This window comes from Rhinichthys klamathensis, unplaced genomic scaffold, assembly GCF_029890125.1.
Source record: "Rhinichthys klamathensis goyatoka isolate OS25496 unplaced genomic scaffold, OSU_Roscu_1.1 h1tg000248l_1, whole genome shotgun sequence".
NCBI classification, from domain to species: Eukaryota; Metazoa; Chordata; class Actinopteri; order Cypriniformes; family Leuciscidae; genus Rhinichthys; species Rhinichthys klamathensis.
This window is the reverse complement of record NW_026606770.1, coordinates 1,002,775-1,026,174: the sequence shown is the minus strand read 5'-3', so window position 1 is coordinate 1,026,174 and position 23,400 is coordinate 1,002,775. Positions and strand designations below refer to the sequence as shown.

The 23,400-nt window shown below is 36.7% G+C and overlaps 1 protein-coding gene across 1 annotated transcript; it reads left to right on the top strand.

Annotated features, from left to right (window-relative positions):
- The first annotated feature begins 357 nt into the window (after positions 1 to 357).
- Positions 358 to 14,121, top strand: dsg2.1 (desmoglein 2, tandem duplicate 1). The gene is made up of 14 exons (XM_056266426.1): positions 358 to 623; positions 4,002 to 4,130; positions 5,112 to 5,273; positions 5,388 to 5,529; positions 6,649 to 6,812; positions 7,070 to 7,201; positions 7,292 to 7,477; positions 8,658 to 9,094; positions 9,192 to 9,334; positions 9,869 to 10,090; positions 11,525 to 11,764; positions 11,848 to 11,975; positions 12,089 to 12,352; positions 12,483 to 14,121. Exons 1-14 carry the CDS (start codon positions 570 to 572, stop codon positions 13,530 to 13,532), a joined length of 3,453 nt encoding a protein of 1,150 aa, XP_056122401.1. The 5' UTR covers positions 358 to 569; the 3' UTR covers positions 13,533 to 14,121.
- Positions 14,122 to 23,400: the final 9,279 nt, after the last annotated feature.

Sequence of the window (23,400 nt, the reverse complement as noted above, 5' to 3'; positions counted from 1 at the left end):
GTATAGAAATAAGCGTCGGATTCACTTTTCATCATGGACTATAACACTGTCAATCTACTTTTTAAAGGCCTATATTCCAAGTTCCAACATATATTAAAATGCATTAATTTAGCTCAAGATTCACAATTCAAATAGCTAATATTAATTTTCCATGTGATGTTACTCATAGGACACTGCATGAAGAGTTAAGGATGGGTCTTGTAGATGTTTTAATATTTCTCTGGAAGAGAACCACCCTTTATGATCAATGTCAAATACTTGTGAAAATGATATATTCCCGCCCATCTCTCTCTCTCTGTCTCTCATATTCACACACACACACACACACACACAACACCCATCGTTGTGACGTTAGGTCCTCCTTTTAAACCGCAAGGTGAGGGTGTGGGAGAAAGATTGAATAAGGATTTTATCTAAAGCGCCTCGGATCGACCTCATTCACACTCTCGTTCATCAAGCAGCATCGGGACGCACATCTGCCTCAGCGGGATATATTAAAACTTTCCCATAAGCGCTGCTGTCAGCAGTGGATCTCAGGTGATCAGGAAATACCGTGTGTTCCTCCTGCCATGGCCCGGCGTATATCGCCTGCTGTCGCTTTTCTCTTTTGTTTTGGATTATCGGTAAGTTTGTCGTGTTTTACATATCTAGCAACAGATAAGCACGTTAACAGAGGCTATCCTACTCAACTTTAGTCTTTCTCTATTTGGAAAGTGTCGTTTTGTAAACCGAAGCAATCGTAGGCTATGCGTCTCTCATAATACTGAAACAGGCTATTTGTTTGGTAGCTTGTTTGTTTAGTAGGCTACACCTTGATACCTTCGATATGTAAAGCAACCACAATTATGTTCATAAAGTTAATGTGAAAAAGTCACATATTGAGCTCGTGTCTCTCTTTTAACTCTTAAAATGCCGGAGGGGAATCGACTCAATTGTCCACTCCTTTACAGAAATTCACCATGGCAACTAAATGTAAAAAAAAAAAAAAAAAAAAAAAATGGCACTGTAAAAACAGTTACACTCATAACAACTATTTTCATGGGCCTAAGTGGTAGGCTATATTCAAAGCTGTCAATAAAATAAAGTTAACTTTGATTTTAGGCAATAAACTAAGGCAACAATTTAAGTTTATTAAATTAAACTTTATTATTATTAAACTTAAGTTTATTAAGTGTTTTGATTTTTTTGTGACATGTCGTAAGTGTCAATCAGTAAATAGCCTACATTTTTAATAAAATAAGAGAGATTTAGATTTGTCAACATTGTTGTGGAGATCCCCAACTGACTTATTATGGTTTTACATTATGACCATAATGGCAACTGTAGTGTTTAGCTGGAAACTTAAATGACGGAAACCTCCACTATTTACCATGGTGTATTTTTGTAAATGGCATTTCAGAACAGGCTCTGTCTGGTAGGCTATAGAGACAGACAGACTAGTCAAGCTGGATCTGTATATGTATTGGATAGTTTGCCCTTTCAATTTCAGGAGTGTTGAAATTCCCTCCCTCTGGCACCTTAATGTTTTGTAATTTCTCAATAAGATTTACTGAAATTGTTATGAAGTTCATTTCACTGAACAACAGTTGAGTAAAATGATGACTAAATGAGTGCATTCTATAAAAAAAATATTATATCTAGAATGTTTTACACTTGATCTCGGTGAAGGAATGGGAGTGAATTCCGAGGGGGGACGACGTTCCAGTTCATGTTGTTGTTGTTTTTTAATTAGGGAAATGAAGGGATTTCTATATGTTATTCTCTCAATAGACTACAAAAGCGATACGAATTCAGCACAAAAACATAGCGCAATTAAATTGCATAATTAATCATTAAAATATCGCGATCTGGTTCCAAACACCCACGCGATATTAGACTACTCAGTGTTTAAAGTGGGCCGGAACGCACCGGTATCTCAGTACCGGCACTTCTATATTTTAAGCTATCCGCACTTTTTCTTGCATGCCGGAACTTCTCGCATGTTGCCGGTACTCCGACCGAAACATAAAATCAGACTATTAATTAATTGTATAATATCGCGCAAACGTAGCCTTTATAACATAGGCCTAAGTATGAGTGGCGCGCGAATCTCCGTTGGCGCGTTCCAGAAGTGTGAGAAGATTTGCGCGAGCCGTTGATAAAATGTGTACAACCCATTTGAATTCTATTGAGAATGTATATTAAACGCTGTGGAGAAAATCAAACATGATCTAAAAACAGCCACTAAAAAGACGCTTTTTAAACTTCTCATGACCACCTTTACTATAATTTATCAAGTTCTATTGTATTTATTGTGGTAGGCTACATTTGAACTAACTTGTTGTAGAAGTTATAATAAATAATAGCCTATGTGGGAATAGACTTTTTAAAAAAGAAAGAAAAAGTTCAAATGTGAGCCGTCAATGGTCTACCTCGACTACCTGCTGTAATTATATATCCTTGTTGTTACAAATGCTATATTAAACAATAACTACTTTTTCATGAGGCCAAGTAGGCTATCAAGAGCTTTAAAGTATGGACCTTCTTGAACTATTGACTAAACAATTGGTTTTCCTCATGTGTAAAATGTTTTCTGCTAATATGCCTGAGAAAATAAAAGATAATCCAATTAATGACTAACATGTTCAGTATAAGAAAATGTTAAGCAATGATAGTTTGACTTCCACTTTGTAAACAAGTGATTGTTATCAACCAACTTTGCATGATGTGTGGGCCATTTTGCAAAAATAAAGCAAAAAAACAACAACAACAAATAAATAAACCTCACGAGGGAGCATTTCCTGGTACCCCGTAAAACGGTTCACACTTGAACCCCCCAATGTTCAAACCCAAACTACAGCCTTGCAACCGAGGGAGACAACCAGTTCAAAATAGCAAATAACAAAATAGAGTAAATCACCTTTTGAAAGTAACTTGATGCTTCAAATAAAGATTGTATCATTACATTGTTACACCAGTAAGTGGAGATAAGTGACTGTTAAAAAATGTAGGCTACATGTCATTAAATCATTAATTCAAAAGATTTGTTCAAAAACGCTGATTCATCCAGTATCATAAAAAAAAAACTGAGTCCCCCTAGTGAATCTTATCCATTTCCAGCCCTGGGTATACTGTATATGAAACAGAGCACAAAGTCTTGATTGTTTAGGGTTTTGTTTTTAATAATTTGCGTATGTGATGTCTGTTTATGCCGTACATGTGTCATACATTTGACGTGTTGTGTTGTGCGAGAGAGAGAGAAAGCGCTTCTCTTGGGTTAAAATCACAAAACGCAAAAGCATACTGTTTATTGTAGTGTTTTGCACCTTGTATTCATGTAGCAAATTTAAAGGTTCTACTCATTCATATGATTATAAATGCCTTGCTTCTATGTTTAACAACTTTAACAACACAAAATGTGGTGTCTCCATGTTTCACAATAAACACTTGTAGTAGTAACTATTGAATCTTTGCCATGCAGACAAACACAGTGAAATGAAAGAAAACCCCTTAGTAAGACATGACATCTTATATTTGTGAGAGTAACAGGGATAGGATTGTGGGTTTTTGGTCACAATGATATTTGTGTTTGTATTTGGTCTCATAATACAAGTACAATCTAAAAACACGTATGTACGGAATAGTGCATTGTATCAAAATATTAATTGAAATTTGTGTGCACATGCTTTATCTTAGTTGTGTGTGGTCTGATGGTGATCTTGAATTAAATGGAATGCATTTGGTTTTGCCAAGTTTTTCTTCATCTTATCTTTCTTAATTAGAAGTCTACTGAGGTGGGTTGAAGTAATGTCTTATGTGCATAATATTTCATGTCAATTATCTTGTTGTTGATTGTTCCTGTGCACAGACTGGATGACCTTAGTGTCCAACTATGCAATGCAAGTTGCGACAACAGAGTTTCGGTCATTTATGACGACGCATTTGTAATCAATCATTTACAAATCCTTCGAATGAGATCGTTCTTACCAGGAAGGGTAACAAATATTTGTGTTTTCCCGCAGTATGTGTTTGAGGCTGAAGCCAGATTCCAACACTCTGCGGCCCTCCACAGGCAGAAGAGAGAATGGATCGTCCCTCCCCAAATCCTAGAAGAGAATGTTGATTACACCAAGAAAGATTTCATTGCAAAAGTGAGTGAGCCTTTGCCTGCTGTCATATGCTTGCGTAAACATTACTGTATAATCGACGTGCAAGCAAAGAAAATGCTCCATTTGTTAACATTATGTGCTAACAATGAAGAATACTTCTAAATAATTTGTTAATCTTAGTTAATGTTAATATCAGCAATTACTAAAACATTATTTAATCAAAAACTGTGTCTTTTTGGTAACAATTTACAATAAGGTTTCATTTGTTAACATTAGTTAATTAATTAGTTAACATAACAATGGAAAATACTTCTAAAGCATTTATGAATCTTAGTTAATTCCAATACATTATGAAATTTTTAAGTTATGTTAATATTATTTAATGGCCCTGAGCTAACATGAACAAATAATGTACAGTTGTATTTTTATGAACTAACTAACGTGAACAAAGATGAATAAACACTGTAACAAGTGAAAGCTCATTGTAATTTAATGTTTGTAAATGCATTAACGAATGGAACCTTACTGTATTATTGAATGTACCTGAGCTAACTAACAATGAACAATTGCATTTTTTTTAACTAACGTCAAATGTTTTGCTCATTTTTAGTTAATGCATTTACAACTAATGGGATCTTATTGTAAAGAAATAAATCACAAGGCACCAAGAATTGGTCACCAAGTGAAAAATAAGATATCTTCTCATTGTATGTTATGCATACAAATTACACAGAGAATTACAATTTTAGCCGCTAATAAAATGGATGCCTGCAGTATCATTATTTGTGAGATGTAATGTCCAAATGATAATAAATGACATCACAAATTTAAGAAATGACTATTGTGTGAGAAATAAAGCCAAGATTACAACAATAAAGTCACCACATCACATGTGTGATATACATTGCAACAATATCTTACGCATTTGATATTTGCAATGCTTCATTTCAAGGTGTCAGTGCACTGTGGGCATGGTTGTTTTTTTGTTGTTTTTTTTAAAAGATGCATTTCTAATTTATTTAGATTCGCTCAGACAAGGAAGAGCCCCAAATAAAAAATTTGAGGTACACACTAAAGGGCGTCGGCGCAGACAAGGATCCGTTCAATTTATTTGTGGTGAATCCTGAAACAGGATTAGTAAGAATAACGGGAATCCTCGACAGAGAGTCCATTGCACAATACAATGTAAGTGAAATGACCATGATGACAATGGTGATTGATGATGATAAAGTTGACTTTAATACCTGTTCTTATTGATAAGAGTTAGTGATCTTGAAATGCATGTCTTCACCTCCACAGCTTTCAGGGGTTGCTACGTTCACAAATGGCACAATTGCAGAGAATGACATTGGGCTACGGATAAAAGTGAAGGATCAGAACGACAATGCTCCTGTTTTTAGTCCGATGACTGCAGGGGGTGTATACGAACTCAGTGCATTAGGTATGTGGCCTGCAGTTGTTCCAGCTGAAAAGAAATGTGACTTTATTTATACAATAAACATAACAGTGATTATGATCAGGGTTTGACATTCAAATCCACCGTGGTCGGTAATGCATATCAACACACTAGCCAATTGGACGGGTTATGGTTAATAAATTATGTTATCACTTTGCATGGCATCGCTATCCGAGCCCTTCCCCTCAAAGGATCCTCAAAAATGTGCAAAACAACGTTTCAAGAGGGAAACGCAGCACAGTGCCAAGTCTTTAAAAGTCGAACACATTGTTTTCTTTGGCCATATGCATACCGACGGCAACACTCGCCATCTAGCGAGATGTCCATGGCACGGAGGAGACTTTTTCTAACCCGTTCTCATTATTGCCGCATGTTCAAGACTTTTGGGAAAATAGCGCCCTAGCGTCTTTATAGATATACGTGCAGGTAAACTCAAGGCAATTATAAAAGAAGTCACAGAGAGTTCTGTCTTCTGTGTTCTATTTTTTTTTTTTTATATACGCGAACAGTGATTGACTGTCATGAAGCTGAAAGCAATACAATGATTCAGAATCCGATTTAATAATAAACAGGCTATATTTAAATCTGTGACATTGATAATCTGGTTTATCTCTGATCATGTTGTTTTGACTACTAGAAGTTCTGAATTAATTTCAAACACTGGTTATAATAATTATCAAACTCTGCAAGGGGGTCAATAACTCTATTTAAAATGCAATTTATTCATAAAGGGATTTTCGTTTATTTATTGTAATTAATTTTAAGTCCATAGAAAAACAAAAAGGCTTCACTGCTTGTTAATATAAGGTTTATTCAGGTTGTAAAATGTCATGTGGTGCAACTCCCCAAAAAAGTAATGATATTTATGAAAAAATATTTTAAGATATTTGTTAAATTATATAGTTATATCATTTTTTTCATGAGAAAATTACAATTATTATTTCCCTTTTTAAAATACATTTTGTTCTTTTTTTTTTGACTACATGAGGTTTGTACAGTATTAAAACCCTATGAAACCAAAATGAATACAAAGAGCACATTTCTAAGAACCTGCCTCGTGCTTTAAACTAAAAGGTATTTCCTTTTTATTGATCTTGGACACAGATACAGCCGTGATGAAGATCAATTGCTTTGATGCTGATGAGCCAGGAAACATAAACTCTCAAATCAAGTATGAAATTGTTGAGCAGCAACCAGATGGGCAGAGAATGTTCAGAGTTGACGATGACGGGATAATCCGCGTTAACAATGCTAACCTGGATCGAGAGGTGAGTGGTCACAATCACTGTATTGAATGTGTATGATATCCAACATGTCACATGATGTAACACACAGGCTCCATGTGTTCTTCATTGACAGCAGTTATGAGCTTCTTGTCAGTGCCAGATGTTCCACCCCACGTGGCCTGTTATAATGTTTCCATTTTTAAATGATGAATGCAGGAACAAAGACAACAAAGACTGGTTTTGTTGAGCAGTATTGTAATGATTCCACCTGTTTATTTACATACTGTCTCTCTCTTCAGACTATTGATCAGTATGTCCTGCTTATCAGAGCATCTGATCTGAATGGTGCCTCAGGCGGCAATGCTGTCACAGGGACGGTCACCATCAAGATCAACGACGTCAATGATAATGTGCCTACATTGGAGGGCCCAGTAAGAAAATATCTAAACGTTGTTAACATCCACAAGGTTTAAGTATGTTGTTGTGGTGCTTGCAACTTAGGTTTTTTTCACTCTCCATAGTTTGAGGGAAGTATCGAGGAAAATACAGAGAATGTGGAGGTGATGAGATTCAAAGCAAAAGACCTGGATCTCGAGAACACAGACAACTGGACAGCCAATTGCTTTATTGCATCAGGCAATGAGGCTGGATACTTCAGCATTAAAATGGACCCAAAGACCAATGAGGCAATCCTGATTCTTGACAAGGTGTGCAATGGTTTTTTTCTTCCTTCTTCTGTTTTCTCTTCCTTTTTCTAGTAGGTTTGTCATGATACCAAAATGTCAGTATTTCTGATACTTCTCAATGCCAATTTCAATACCACATTAAAAACAGAATATTAACAAATTGAAACAACAAAATTCAGTAAAAAAGTAACTATTTCAAGCCATTATTCAAGTAAACAGTAAAAAATAAAGTAAGGCCAGTTTCTCTTTTTCGTTTCACTATTGTTGTTTAATTGATAATATTGACATAATAGACATCAGGCTGCATTTACACTGCAAGACCCGATACACAGATCCAAAATTTAGACATACACTACGATTAACCTTTTGGGTCAGTACGATTTTTTTATGTTTTATTAAGTCTCATCAGGGCTGCATTTAAAAATACATTAAAAAAAACTGTAATATTGTGAAATATTATTACAATTTAAAATAAGTGTTTTGTAATGTAATTTATTCCTGTGATGCAAAGCTAAATTGTCAGCATCATTACTCCAGTCTTCGGTGTCACATGGCTCTTCAGAATTCATCCTAATAAGCTGATTTACTGCTCAAGAAACATTTCTTATTATTACCCATGTTGAAAACAGTTGTGCTGATTAATATTTATGTGGAAATCGTATTTTTTTCAGGATTATTTAATGAAAGACAGTTCAAAAGAGCAGCATTTATTTAAAATATTCATCTTTTGTAACATTTATAAATGTTACTTTTGATCAATTATGCGTGCGTCCTTGCTGAATAAAAGCATAAACTTCTTTCAAAAATATATTACTGATCCCAGACTTTTGAATAGTAGTGTACTCTGGGTTTTTTTTTTTCCAAAAAGGATTATATAACCATTCACATAAAATATGAATGTAGAAACATAATCTACTGTTTACATTAATACATGGCAAAGATGAACATTTTACACAAGATTAGAAAATAGTCAGACATTGAGTCAGTATTTGGTATTATCAATACAGAAGAAATACTAGTATCGTTAACTACTTTAAAAGTACTGGTACTTTTAACATTGCTAGTTATTTAGCACTTAATTTCCAGCAAGCTCGCATTCTTGCATGCTAACTCGTACACGCTAGCATTGGACAGTTCTAAAGCAGATTATACTCTCAGCCCTTTGCCTGAAGAAAGAATATTATGTCCATTTTCCCTGCAGGCTGTTGATTATGAGGACGTCAAAGACCTGAACCTTGGCATCGGTGTAGTCAACAAAGCTCCATTCCACCCGTCTGTAGCTGGAGCACAACAAGGAATAAATATCAACTTTGGGGGCAGCGGTGCAGGTGCAGGAGGAGGAGGTGGAGAAGGTGGTGGAGGAGGAGGAGGAGGTGGAGGTGGAGGTGGAGGTGGAGGTGGAGGTGGTGGCAGCTGGAGCAGTAGTGGTGGCAGCGGAGGGAGCAGTTCATGGTCATCCACAGGCGGTCCGCTCTACAACGTGAAGGTAAATGTGAAAAACCAGCCGGAAGGACCCAAGTTTGTGCCCCAAACAAAAGCAGTCCCCATATCAGAAGGCAAGACTTTTAACAGCAATGACATCATCACGAGGTACCCGGCTATTGATACAGACACAGGAAAGGAAGCTACCAACGTAAAGTACGTTTACATCAGAACAGTTTTTATCAAAAATGAAGAGAAAACAGCATTTAAATCAATGATAAATGAGCCTGAACTATGTTCACTTTTCCTATAGGTATATTAAAGCATCTGACCCAGATAACTGGCTGAGAATCGATGAGACAACAGGGGCCATTCGTCTGAACAAGGCTCCTGACCGCGAGTCCAAGTATCTAGTTAACGGCACCTACTACGCCACCATTTACAGCGTAACTCAAGGCAAGTTCCAGGGAAAAGAGACAACTTTTAAATCTTTGTTGTTTTATAAGGATGTGGATTTGCCAGCTGTTCTAAAAGTATTTTTGAACTGTTGCCAGATGTTGCAAAAATATATGAAAGTATACTTCAATAACTTCCAGTGTGGCATATTGTTTAATACAATGACCACATGATATTGCAGATACATAACATGTCCTGAAGATGGCGGCATCTCCACATTTATCAACAGTAGTTACTTGAGTCAGTGATGTTTGGAAGTACTGTAACCATCTGCAAGTTATATTGTAAAATACCAATTAACATTACTTTATATTTCATTTAATGTAGCAATTTATTCTCTTATTTTTTGCTATATTTTTCTTTCTTTTTAATTTCTTTTGTCCTTTTTTAAAAACAGACAACAGTTGTTCTTTCTCGAAAACAGTTATTTATTTGTTTTTATTATTATTTATGATAGTTTTATAATGTTTATATAAAATTGCGGATATAAAATATAATTGTTTTTAAAAATATGTATTTTCTGGTCTCTTATAGACTTGCCTTCTAAGACGGCAACGGGCACCGTTGCCTTCCAGGTAGAGGATTTGAATGACCACTGCCCTACTTTGACAAGCAAAGTCAAGACACTTTGTACTGACCAGGACGCGGTCTTAGTCACTGCAGTGGATGAGGATGCACCACCCAATGGAGTTCCATTCACCTTCAATGTTGTCCCAGAAGGAACTAAGGGGAAATGGTCAATCGAGCATTTAAATGGTACACACATCTATCTATCTATCTATCTATCTATCTATCTATCTATCTATCTATCTATCTATCTATCTATCTATCTATCTATCTATCTATCTATCTATCTATCTATCTATCTATCTATCACTGGGGGGTCTTTGTCTAATTTTTGATTTATTTTTATTTTGAACTATTTCTAACAAATAGTCTAAACTGTTTTTAGGTATTTTCAGTTGTAAGAAGTCAAAGATACTATTATTAAAGGTGCTCAATGTATTTTTTAGCGGCCTCTAGCGGTGATGTTTCAGATTGCAACAAGAGGGCTCGTGTGCGTGTGCGATCTCAAGAGCGAGTATCAATGCAACGGCGAAAGCATCACACAACATGCTGGAAACTCATGTTAACTCCCACTGCAACGTTACAATAATAGGCTACTTTTATCAGCTTGACGTTGAACTAATGCTCCATGCTCGTACCATGATAACGTTACATTGACTGCATTTAGCCGACATGTGGTGTTATCTAGCATAAGGCATTTCACTAACTATTCGTGTATCTTTCACAATCAGCAATGTCAACATAGGTGAATGTGTAATATGATGACGAAAACGGTTAGTGAACCAGACTGAACAATTTCAGTGTAACAGTAAGACAGTAGGAAGTAACATTACTGTACTGAACATTATAAACAATATGATAGTAGTGGGATGAGTGACGTTAGACAGTAGATCTAGTACATAAAATAAAAGTTACATCCTAAAGCACCTACTTTTTGTTATCCTGGAACAGTCTTTTGTATTCATTTCATGTCTCATGTAGTTTACCTTGCTATTTCATTAGGGTTTACCTATTCAAAAGCTCTGCCGATGTTGATCCGTGTTTTCGTCCTGAGTCGATCAGAATCACGTTTGGCCTGACGAGCTTCAGCAGATAAAACTTTTTTTTGTTTTTTATATTTATGTGGAGTTAGTGTTGGAGTGTGTGTTGTGCTGGAGGCAGGTCGTTTGTTGGTGTTATCAGACTCCATGTCGTTAGCTGCAGTGCCGTCGCATAGACTGTATATAAGGAGAGAGGCTCGGGAGCGCATATGCACGTCACATCCGATGGATTTCGCAGAAAATCCGACCCGGACACTTCACATATAAATATGAATATTGGCCTTCAGAGGTAATAGCAAAACCCGACAAGTGGATCATTGTAATGTGTGATTACAACCCCTTCACACACAGGCAATAAAAAAGGATTCATTTTTAGAAGAAAAGCTACATAGAGCACCTTTAAAGGAGTAGTTCACTTTAAAATGAAAGTTAGCCCATCAGTTACATTTACTCATCCTCAAGCCATCCTAGGTGTATATTACTTTCTTCTTTCATATGAATACAATCAGAGTTATATTAGTAAACACCCTGACGCTTCCGAGCTTTATAATGGCAGTGAATTGCAACTTCTTCTCCTCATCAGATACCACTGCCATCTTCAGGATCCAGCAAAAGCTGTGGCCGGGAGAACATGACCTGATGGTGGATGTTAAGGACCAGCAGGGGTTGGGATGTCCAGAACCTCAGAAAATAGTGGTGGAAGTGTGTACCTGTACAACCCAGGGGGGTTGTGACCGAACTGGAATGGGAACGGTTAAGAAGGGGTCAAAATTTGGACCTGCTGGAATCGGCCTGCTCTTCCTTGGACTGCTTTCATTATTGCGTAAGTAACCAAGTTCTCTGAGAGATTATGATTTATAGTTATTATGGTGCTGAAATAAATGCTGTATTTCTCCTCTGTTACAGTCATCCCACTCCTGTTGCTGCTCTGTAAGTGTGGAACTCCTGGGATGTTAGGAGATTTTACAAACATGCCCTATGACACTAAAGAGCATCTCATCTCTTACCATACTGAGGGCCAGGGAGAGGACAGGGTAAGAAATTTGAACATCTTATTGATTTACGTAACAGGTGTGCTATGCTATCAGGATTGAGATTTTATTTTTGTCATAAAGCTAAATAAATCAAACAATTTTGTCTCTGACAGGATGTTCCGTTACCGGCCCCTAACAATTTTCGTGGTCCGATGACATCCAAAAATGTGGGTGGTATGGACTTTCAAGGTGATCAAGCAACAACAGGAGGCTACATGGATTCCAATTCCATAGCTGGTGTTCGTGGCTACAATGAAATGAATATGGACTACGTAGACTCAATGAGGAGAAATGAGACCCTTATTAGCAGTGAAATGGCTGGAGATTTTGACGGAATGGCCGTGTCAGAAATGTTCCTGGATGAATACTATGGACAGGTAATATATACCTACAGGATAATGTGTATATGAACAATCAATCTACCTGTTTTCTATCTGTCTGTCTATCTATCTCTGTCTAATCTATCCATGTGGATCACATATATGTATCGCTCTATGTGTGTTACAGAAATGCAGAGGATTGGAGGATGGATTTGCTAGGAATGAACCCATGGTGTATGGTTATGAGGGGAAGGGCTCCCCTGTTGGATCTGTCGGCTGCTGCAGCATTCTCGAAGAAAACAATGACCTAGAGTTTCTGAATGACCTGGGGCCAAAGTTCACCACACTCGCTGAAATATGCGGAGGTAGGAAGACTGAGGTCCCCGCTCCTCTTCCCCCCCCTCCAAAACCCGTCGTGGACCGTACCGAGGTGGCGTCTTCATCAACCAATGTTATAAATACAGCGAATATAGCCACTAACCGAGATCTATCTACAAATTCAATGAATATAACTTCCAACATGGCTGCGACATCATCTTCTCGTGTGGAGAACGTGCTTGTGACAGACAACCGGCCCACAGTGATTACGAGTGTCCAGCCGGCTCCAACGTACCTGATGCAACCGCAGCAAATGTACTACATGGTCGAGCCGCAGCCCAGCACGGTACTGCTCGCTGAAAGGCCCACCATGGGAGTCGGACAGAACATGTACGTGCTGAACAGCGGCCCAGTAGCCGAGGGGGTTGTAGTCCAGGGCACCAACATAGCGGCGAATACCCTGAATCGTGGTGAGAGAATGGTGCTTGTGGACAGGGGTGGTCCTGCTCAGGCTCTCAACACCGGAATGCTGCACTCAAGTAATCTCTCTGGATCACAATTGTTTTTGGTGGATGGGGGAGCCTCAAGCGGTCAAGTCCTTCAGGGGACACTTCAGAGAGGGCTTGCTGGATCTCAGGGCCTGATGGTCATGGAAGGACAAGGGGGCCACGTGATTCAGGGGTCCCTCAAAAAAGGTGTTTCCACTCATGGTGGATCTCAAAATGTCTATTATATGGAGAATAAAGGGGGATCAGGTATGGCCCAGGGGGGTCATCAAATGGGCATGGCGTCCGCAACAGAGTCCTTTATTGGTAACGCTGGATTCGGTGGGTCATCTGTCCAGATTAACCAAAATCCATCGTCACATAAAGTTGTTGTCCAGGAGAGAAAGGTTGTGACAACACAAAGTATCAAGTAACAACACAATGCAACACTCATAGAGTACGTGTACAGTTGTGAAAATGTTAGAGGGTTTAGAAAGCCGTAAAAAGTCTTGAAAAGCAATTTCTATGCTCATGCATGCCAATCATTAGAGTATCATGTTGTCAACATGTTAGGTCATGGAGAATATGCAAATTAATGCTTGAAAAACTGGTTTTAATGCCCTTGAGTTTACTTCTCTTGTATTTGTAGTGCACTATACATGAATTTCTTATTTTTTCCCTCTTCTTTTTTTTTTGTGTGTGCATATTTGTAATATGTTACTGCATGTATGCATTCAGTGTGTGTGTTCTGTAAAGACTATTATTTGCCGATACTATGCAGTTCTGGTTGCCCTGAGGCCATTCCAGTGCAGTTTATGCAAAACAACTCAAAGCTATGTTAGGAAAGAGCAGATATACAGGAACCACCTATTAAATTCAGAAATCAGCCAAGACAGAAGGGCATATGTTTTTCTAGTATCCTGAAATGTTCAGTACTGTAAAAGACAATTCATAAATCACTTTTGGCATCAGGTGAACTACAATGTATGTTTTGGGAGGGTGTTTATAGGATAGATCAGAGTATTTTTGCATTTTTTTTTCCCTCTTTTTATTCACTTGTAAACGAATAATAAGTCTGATTAGTAAGTTCTGTTTAAAAGTTTGTGGTTTTCATTTGCAGTGCATTTAAATACAAAGACCAAACACACATTCCAAGCAATAATGCATATGTGTATGAAATTAATGTTATGTAAAAGAGTCTTATATTTGTAAAAAATTTCATTTTTCTTTCAAAACATTTGTATTTAGCTATACAATAACTGAAGCACATTTCCTTTGAGCAGTAGCAGTAATTAAATGGTAAAAAAAGAAATATATACTACAGTTGCGGTGCTGGGCTTTTTCTATTGACAGCTCTGGTTTGGTACCCAAAAATGGGCAGTGGGTTACAACTTTCTCAGAAATGGACTCATAGCTGGTTTCGACAGTGAAACATTTTTCAGGGGTCAGTAAATATATATTGTAAAGCAGCATAAGGCTGTTCAGAACTTTTTTTTAAAATGGTAATTTTTATAAATGTTTGATATGTTTGACTATGTAAAAGACTACCAAAATACAATAAACCGTCATTTTTATGTCACCCAGTGTATGTTGTATCTGTCCGTGGGCAAATGTCAACCAAAACATCCCTGTATCAAAACTGACCTGCACAAGTTTTGTCTCAGAGAATTCAAGTGGCCAGTTTTGTTTCAATTGGCGAGAACAACATATGGACACTACTTTAAATATCCACGTTTTTCCGAACAAGCATTTTTTAAATATGGGTGCTGGTTTTGGGAACTGCCACTCAAAAGAACTGAAACAAATCATATCAAATAATAAGGCTGTGCTACAAATAATCCTTTAATCAAAATAATTTTTTAAGCAACTGAAAAAAGCACAAATGTCAAGGCATGTCAAAAGTTCTTCAGGGCCCCAAAATACCCACAGGGCCCAGAGGGTTAATGAACCATACAGATTTTTGTATTTATTGCCCATTTCCCATTAATTTCCTATGGCGGTCACTTTTGACCCCGAAGACCACAAGTGTGACTTGTTTTGTACAACCAGTCAGTCTCTTCAAATCATGCCCTCAATGTTTTGTGTGTCCATACCAAGTGCCATAAAAGTCACCAAGTTTTGTACTGTAATGGTTGCTTATAGACAAGGCAGAGACAGAATCCAATTGCACGCACACTTTAATGAAATGATTCCACAGGCAAAAACAGGAACATCCATGAAGTCTTGATCCAAGACAAGAAGTCAAGTCAAGTCAAGTCATCTTCATTTATATAGCGCTTTTAACAATGGATTGTTTCAAAGCAGCTTTACAGAGATAAACATATCATTTAAGGTAACAGATTGTTTTGGCGTTATAGCGGTTCTTGAATAATGTTACTTCCAGCTAAAGTTAACTTTGATTGATTCACCTCCGTCGAAATGATCAGACTTTAAATGCGAACCTGTGATTAACGCTGACGGCGTTCACATGCTCATTCAGAATTCTATAGTTATGTGCTTTTTAAAATATGTGCGCAGGTTTGTAATTCATACAACCCAGCCTAAAAAAACTACTTTTCTTGCCTATAAATTTGATACAGAATTTTGTTTTATTTTATCACTTCGGGGTACGCGAGCCGGAATTCACAACGCTTTATCTGTAGAGTGGGAAAGGGATCCTCCATAGGGAGAGGATAGTGGATACTTCAGCACTGCATTGTCATCGGGTCTAGGCAAAGCTCCCTCATCAGATCTGGACACTGCCTGGATCCGGGAAAACCTCTGGATAAACAAAGACACTGATATTAGCGTAGATGCCATTCTTCTTATGATGTAGCGAGTACATCAAGATTTAAGGGAAGTGTTCCCAGTTCCGGCTGACCTAATCTATGCAGCCTAACATTGAATTTATAGAAGTCTATAATGTATTATGTGTATGCTAGGTCAAAGAGATGTGTTTTTAGTCTAGCTTTGAACTGACAGAGTGTGTCTGCTTCCCGGACAATGGTAGGAAGACTGTTCCAAAGTTTTGGTGCTAAATAGGAAAAGGATCTACCGCCTGCAGTCGATTTAGATATTCTAGGTATTATCAACTGGCCGGAATTTTGAGATCGCAATAGACATGAAGGACTATAATGCGTTAAGAGCTCGCTCAAGTACTGCGGAGCTAAACCATTTAGTGCTTTGTAGGTAATCAACAATATTTTAAAATTTATACGATGTTTAATAGGGAGCCAATGCAGTGTTGACAGAACCGGGCTAATATGGTCATATTTCCTGGTTCTGGTAGGAACTCGAGCTGCGGCGTTTTGAACTAGCTGTAGTTTGTTTATTAAGCGTGCAGGGCAACCACCCAGTAGAGCATTACAATAATCTAGCCTTGAGGTCATGAACGCATGGACTAATTGTTCCGCATTTCCCAGTGAGAGCATATGTCGTATTTTAGATATATTTTTAAGATGGAAAAATGCAGTTTTACAGATACTAGACACGTGGCTTTCAAAAGAAAGGTTGGTATCAAATAGCACACCCAGGTTCCTAACCGACAACGAAGACTTGACAGAGCAGCCATTAAGTGTTAGACAGTATTCTGGGTTATTACGTGTGGAAGTTTTTTGTCCAATAATTAGAATCTCTGTCTTTTCAGAATTTAGTAGTAGGAAATTACTAGTCATCCAATTTTTTATATCAGCTATGCATTCCGTTAATTTTGTGAGTTGGTAAGTTTCGTTGGGTTTTGAAGAAATATACAGCTGAGTATCATCGGCATAACAGTGAAAGCTAACTCCATGTTTCCTAATGATATCTCCTAATGGTAGCATGTACAGAGTGAACAGCAGCGGTCCTAGTACTGAGCCTTGTGGTACGCCATACTGAAATTGTGATCGATAAGACATCTCTTCATTTACTGCTACAAACTGATAACGGTCAGTTAAGTATGATTTAAACCATGCTAATGCAATTCCACTAATGCCAACATAGTTTTCTAGTCTATTTAAAAGAATGTTGTGGTCAATAGTATCAAATGCAGCACTAAGATCGAGTAACACTAATAGAGAGATACAACCACGATCGGATGATAAGAGCAAATCATTTGTGACTCTAATGAGAGCGGTCTCAGTGCTATGGTACGGTCTAAATCCGGACTGAAAATCCTCGCAGATATCATTTCTTTCTAGAAAGGAACATAGTTGTGAAGATACTGCTTTTTCTAATATCTTTGACAGAAAAGGCAGATTCGAGATCGGCCTGTAATTGACTAATTCTGTAGGTTTAAGTTGTGGTTTTTTAACAAGCGGTTTTATCATAGCCAGTTTAAAGGTTTTTGGTACTTAATGATATTAAGAAGAGGATATATGACCTCTGGAAACATCTCTTTCAGTAGCTTAGTCGGTATAGGATCTAACATACAAGTTGTCGATTTAGATGAATTTACGAGTTTGCAGAATTCTTACTCTCCTATAGCAACAAATAAATCAAATTTTTCCTCAGGGAGACTACAATGCACTTCCTGATGCGATACTGTGGTAGACGGTTGCATAGTTATAATTTTGTCCCTAATATTATCAATCTTATAAGTGAAGAAGTTCATAAAGTCATCACTGCTGTGTTGCTTTGACACTTCTGAGCTTGAAGCTTTCTTTTTCGTTAGTTTAGCCACTGTTTCAAATAAATACCTAGGATTATGTTTATTTTCTTCTAATAGGTTTGAAAAATAAGCAGATCTAGCAGCTTTTAAAGCCTCTCTGTAAGCAATCGAGCTCTCTTTCCACGAAATCCGAAATACCTCTAGTTTAGTTTTCTTCCAGTTGCGCTCCATTTTTCTGGCTGCTCTCTTAAGGGCCTGAGTGTGCTCGCTGTACCACGGCATTGGACTATTTTCTTTAATCTTCTTTAAGCGCAACGGAGCAACTGCGTCTAAAGTGCTGGAAAAGAGAGAGTTAAACGTTTCTGTTGCAATATCAAGTTCTTCTAAGCTATCCGGGATGCTGAGATGATGAAACTGAGTAGGAAGATTATTGATAAAGCAATCTTTAGTGGCAGAAGTTATAGGTCTAACGTATTTATAACACGGAGTCGGCTTTGCAGCCTTGGCTAAATGTAATTTACATGAGACTAGATAATGATCTGAGATGTCATCGCTCTGCTGCAGAATTTCAACAGCATCAACATCTATTCCATGTGATAATATTAGATCTAGAGTATGATTACGACAATGAGTAGGTCCCGACACGTGTTGTCTAACTCCAATTGAGTTTACAATGTCTTTAAATGCCAATCCCAAAGCATCTTTTTCATTATCTACATGTATATTAAAATCACCAACAATTAGTACTTTATCTGCAGCCAATAGTAAATCTGATAGAAAGTCCGCAAATTCTTTGATAAAATCTTTATGGTGCCCTGGTGGCCTGTACACAGTAGCCAGCAGAATTCTCAAATGTGATTTATCGTTTACACTATACATTTTTACATTAAGCACCAATACTTCAAAAGAAGTATATTTAAAGCTACATTTCTTAGTGGTTTTGAAAATATTACTATAAATTACAGCAACACCTCCCCCTTTGCCTTTCAGACGAGGTTCATTTTTATAACTGTAATCTTGTGGGGTTGACTCATTTAAAATAATGTAATCGTTTGGTTTTAGCCAGGTTTCTGTCAAACACAGCATATCAAGATTATAATCTGAAATCAAATTGTTAACTATGAGAGATTTTGAAGTAAGGGATCGAATATTCAGCAACCCAAGCTTTATCATTTGCTCATCTGTATTAAATCTGTTTTTTATTTGTTGAACATCAATTCAATTTTTAACCTGACGTTTTTTGGATTTCCAAATTCGGGGAACAGACACAGTCTCTATATGATGATATCTAGGTGAAAGAGGCTCTATGTGATGGGATTTATCTGACCTTGGTGACGCGAGGCCGCTAGCAGACGGTCGGTTTAGCCAGTCTGTCTGCTTCCTGACCTGAGCCCCAGATTGTCATGTTTTAGCTCTAAGACTATGAGCCAAATTACTAGAGAGAAGAGCAGCACCAGCCCAGGAAGGATGGATACCATCTCTTTTCAACAGATCAGGCTTGCCCCAAAAACTTTTCCAATTGTCTATGAATTTTATATTATTCAGCGGACACCACTTCAACAGCCAACCATTCAGTGAGGCCAATCGGCTAACTATCTCATCACTCCTGCGTACAGGAAGGGGGCCAGAGCAAATTACAGTGCCTGACATCGTACTTGCGAGTTCACACACCTCTTTAATATTAATTTTGGTGATCTCCGACTGGCGGAGTCGAACATCATTAGTGCCGACATGAATAATGATCTTAGATCTTTTGTTCTTATGATTTAACAAGAACAAAATTACCACAAAACAACGACTAGCAAAGACCAATTAAAAGGCACAAGCTTAAATACACAGAGAAATCAATGATAATTAAAGACAGGTGTAACTAATGACGGTAACTATAACAACTAATAGGACAACAAGGAGAGATAGAAAGCAAACAGGAAGAGAACAATGAGAACAGACTATACTTTAACATAAAAGTCCATTTAAAACAAAAAACACATGCAGCAACGAGAACATGACACGTACCATTCATTCCGATGAAGCTACGATTTAAAAATTAAAAACAATTTAAATTCATCGTCCGAATACCCAGGAGGGCTAGGGGTGGCCTTCATGATTTTAGCAAGTTGGGTAAAGTGGTTGAAAAACAACTGACTTTGACGAGTAAATAAATGTTTAAATAAAAATTCAATAAATTGTCAGTGGCTGGTAACTTCATAAGGAACTGCTACTTAAAGGGATAGTTCACTTTGAAATTAATTTTTGGTATGTTTTAGCTTACCTCAAGGGCATCCAAGATGTAGGTGTCTTTGTTTCCGCAGTAGTTTCAATTTTGATATTTTTAGGTCAAACCGTTCTTGTCTGTCAGTCATATAATGCAGGTCTATGGTCACCACCTCAAAGAGCAGCACAGAGAAGTCCAAATTAAACATGATTTAATGACTCGTAAATGTAAGTACACATTGATGGCTTAAGACACGAAACGAGCGGTTTGAGTGAGAAAACGAACAGTATTTATACGTTATCCTTTTTTTACCTCTTGTAAACACAGCCACGTCCAAGTGATCTGAGGGCGCGGGCGCTTCGGTCTTTTCCGGAAAGCGCCGGAAGTGATCTCTCGCGCGTGTACGTCACTCATTGTTTACACAGAACAGAGATTGTAGGTAAGACGGCTAATTAAAATGGTACTAATTTGCGCTTATCCGGGATGTTTAAACCATCGTAAAAGAAAACAATTTAAAAAAATAAAAAATAAAACAATTGTATGAGTGACGTACACGCGCGAGAGATCACTTCCGGCGATTGACGGAAAAGACCGAAGCGCCCGCGCCCTCAGATCACTTGGACGTGGCTGTGTTTACAAGGTAAAAACGATATAAATACTGTTCGTTTTCTCACACAAACCGCTCGTTTCGTGTCTTAGGCCATCAATGTGTACTTACATTTACGAGTAATTAAATCATGTTTAATTTGGACTTCTCTGTGCATGCTCTTTGAGGTGGAGACCATAGACCTGCCTTATATAACTAACAGACAAGAACGGTTTGACCTAAAAATATCAAAATTGAAACTACTGCGGAAACAAAGACACCTACATCTTGGATGCCCTTGAGGTAAGCTAAAACATACCAAAATTAATTTCAAAGTGAATTATCCCTTTAAAGCAAACAGGTTTGAACTGATGTGAGTAATCCAAGCGATTCAAAACAAAGACAGACGACATTTTTAATGGCTTTTTCCGTGGTAAAAATAAATTATCTAAGGTGTGTTTTCTTCAGAAGTCACTGTCATATGGTTCAAGGTTCTTTATGTGATGCATTTAACTGACATTACTCACGTTAGGACACCAACACAAAAAAATAATAATAGAAAAACCCTGCAGCTATTGTGAAGTACAAAAACATTTTATGTGGTTAACCCCTCCTGCTATTTCCTTAGAACTGGACTGACTGCCATGTTACAACATAGGGTAATTAACAATGAACGTTTTACTTTCAGTTTCATTTATTTCATTCATTATTTCATTCAAACTTTCAAAACAACCCAACTTTTAAAGAACAATTCCACACGTTTCTTGTGATGTAACTTAAAAATAGAAAAATAATTCATGTTTTTAAAGGGCTTGGTGGTGTTCTTTCTTTCCCTTTAGGAACAGAGTTTTCCTCTCTGTCATAATTACCATGTCATAATTACCATGTCATTCCTCAACCTACACAGGGTGAAAGAGACATGTGATGAGGCTTTACTTTTGGGGCGGACCAAAATATGGTTTGAGCCTTATATTTTTGTGTTGCAAAAGAACAGTGCGCATACCGTTTGAAAAGCCATTGACGACACTCTTGACATTGACGGATTTCTTTCAGTTCTAGAAGATGCTCCCTCACTCTTTGCTGGCTCCCACATTGCTGCTGCTTCTCACAGCGCAGGTATGTAAAAAGAGATGAATGTGACCATTAAAAGCTTTTTTTATTTTCTTATTTATTTGAAAAAATTGACCAATCGAGTATGTTGTGAAAAGTTGTCAAATGTGACACGTGTGAATATGCTGCAGTGAAAAGCATTGTCTTAATCAGTATTTTTGGTAACACTTTATTTGTTACACGTTACACACTGTAAAAAAAACTTAACTCATTATTTTGTGTTATCTTTTCGAATGTTTTTTTTTTTAGTTTAACTAACTTATTTCGATAAGTTGAGGACAAGAAAACTTAACATTTCTTGTTGTCTGGACAATCTAGTTATCTCTACACAAAAAAAATAAATAAGTTGAAACAACTAAATTACAAAAATATTTTTTACAGTGCATGTACTATCTATAGTAATAACAATAAATTATGCATATTACATACAACTAACCCTAAACCAAACCTTAACCCTGACCCTATAGTAAGTGTATGTTGTTAATTTATATTATTCAGTACTTAAATGTTTAATTACATTGTAAGTAATATATAATTAAGATCTTAAAATAAAGTGCAACAGTATTTTTGTCTTGTTTTCCAATAAAAATATCTAAATAGCACCAAAACCAGATAAATTTACCTGAGAAGAAATACCGCACTGTTAATATTTAACAGAAAAAGCATAAATGCTGCCGTTTAAAACCTAAAAATTGTGCTAACATGAACTAACATGAACCGTGCGCTAACATGAACTAACAACGAACAGTTAACTAATATTAACAAATAACTACTGTAACAAATGTATTGAGCATTGTTAATTAATGCATACTTAAACTAATGGTCCCTTTTTGTAAAATGTTACCAATGATATTATATTTTAAAAGACACACAATATATGTACATTTATTGTAAAGTATGCTTTCTTAGTTTAAGTAGAAAAGTATGTACACTGAAAATGTATATTATATTTGACAAAGCAATTGTAAAATGTATAAATCCCTGTATACTTTACAAGGGAAAGAAGCACTATTCTGTTTGCTTGTAATTAAATTACATTTAGTGATTTTGTGGCCTTTATCACATTCACATACAATATTATCCGTATATTTTACAGTAACAAACTGATTTTAATACCTCAAAAAGGTTGGTATATTAACATAATATAAGAATTGGTATAGAAAATGTTTCACTCCGAAATCGGTAGTATCAGCAAGTAACGTATTGAATTAAACATGAAATCTTTGTTGTATTTACAACTTCAAAAAATATTTGTTTTACAGTGTATATACAGATACCAAAATGCAATTCCGTAATGACTGTAACATCACTGTTTTTATGATTATGATTTTTATGATTAAACCTATATGCCAATGAAGTAAGACAAACAAAAATAATTCAAGCACAGCTCCAAGTCGCAATATCTTAATAGAAACTAAGTTATAATAATAGATATAATAGAATAATAATAGAAAATATACGTTGTTTGAAGGATGTTTAGATATTTTTACTGTAAACAAGACAAAAGTGCTGATTAAGAAAGTCATACTCTTTTTTTTTTTTTTGGAAGTCTGAAATGAGACCTCACATACAAAATATGAATATAACATTGAATGTTCACTTGTAACTGTGTTGTTAGCATACAGAAGAGGTGAACCATCTCATATTTTACTACTTGCATACACAAAGTTACATTACTAAAAAAAAACTGCACAACCATTTATCACCGTTAAAGAACATATTAAACCTAAAAACCAGGCCATAATAAAATAAAATAAAAAATAAAATGGTATTTTAAAAAGTGCTATGGAGCAAATACTATAGTGTTAAGGTTATGTGTTAATG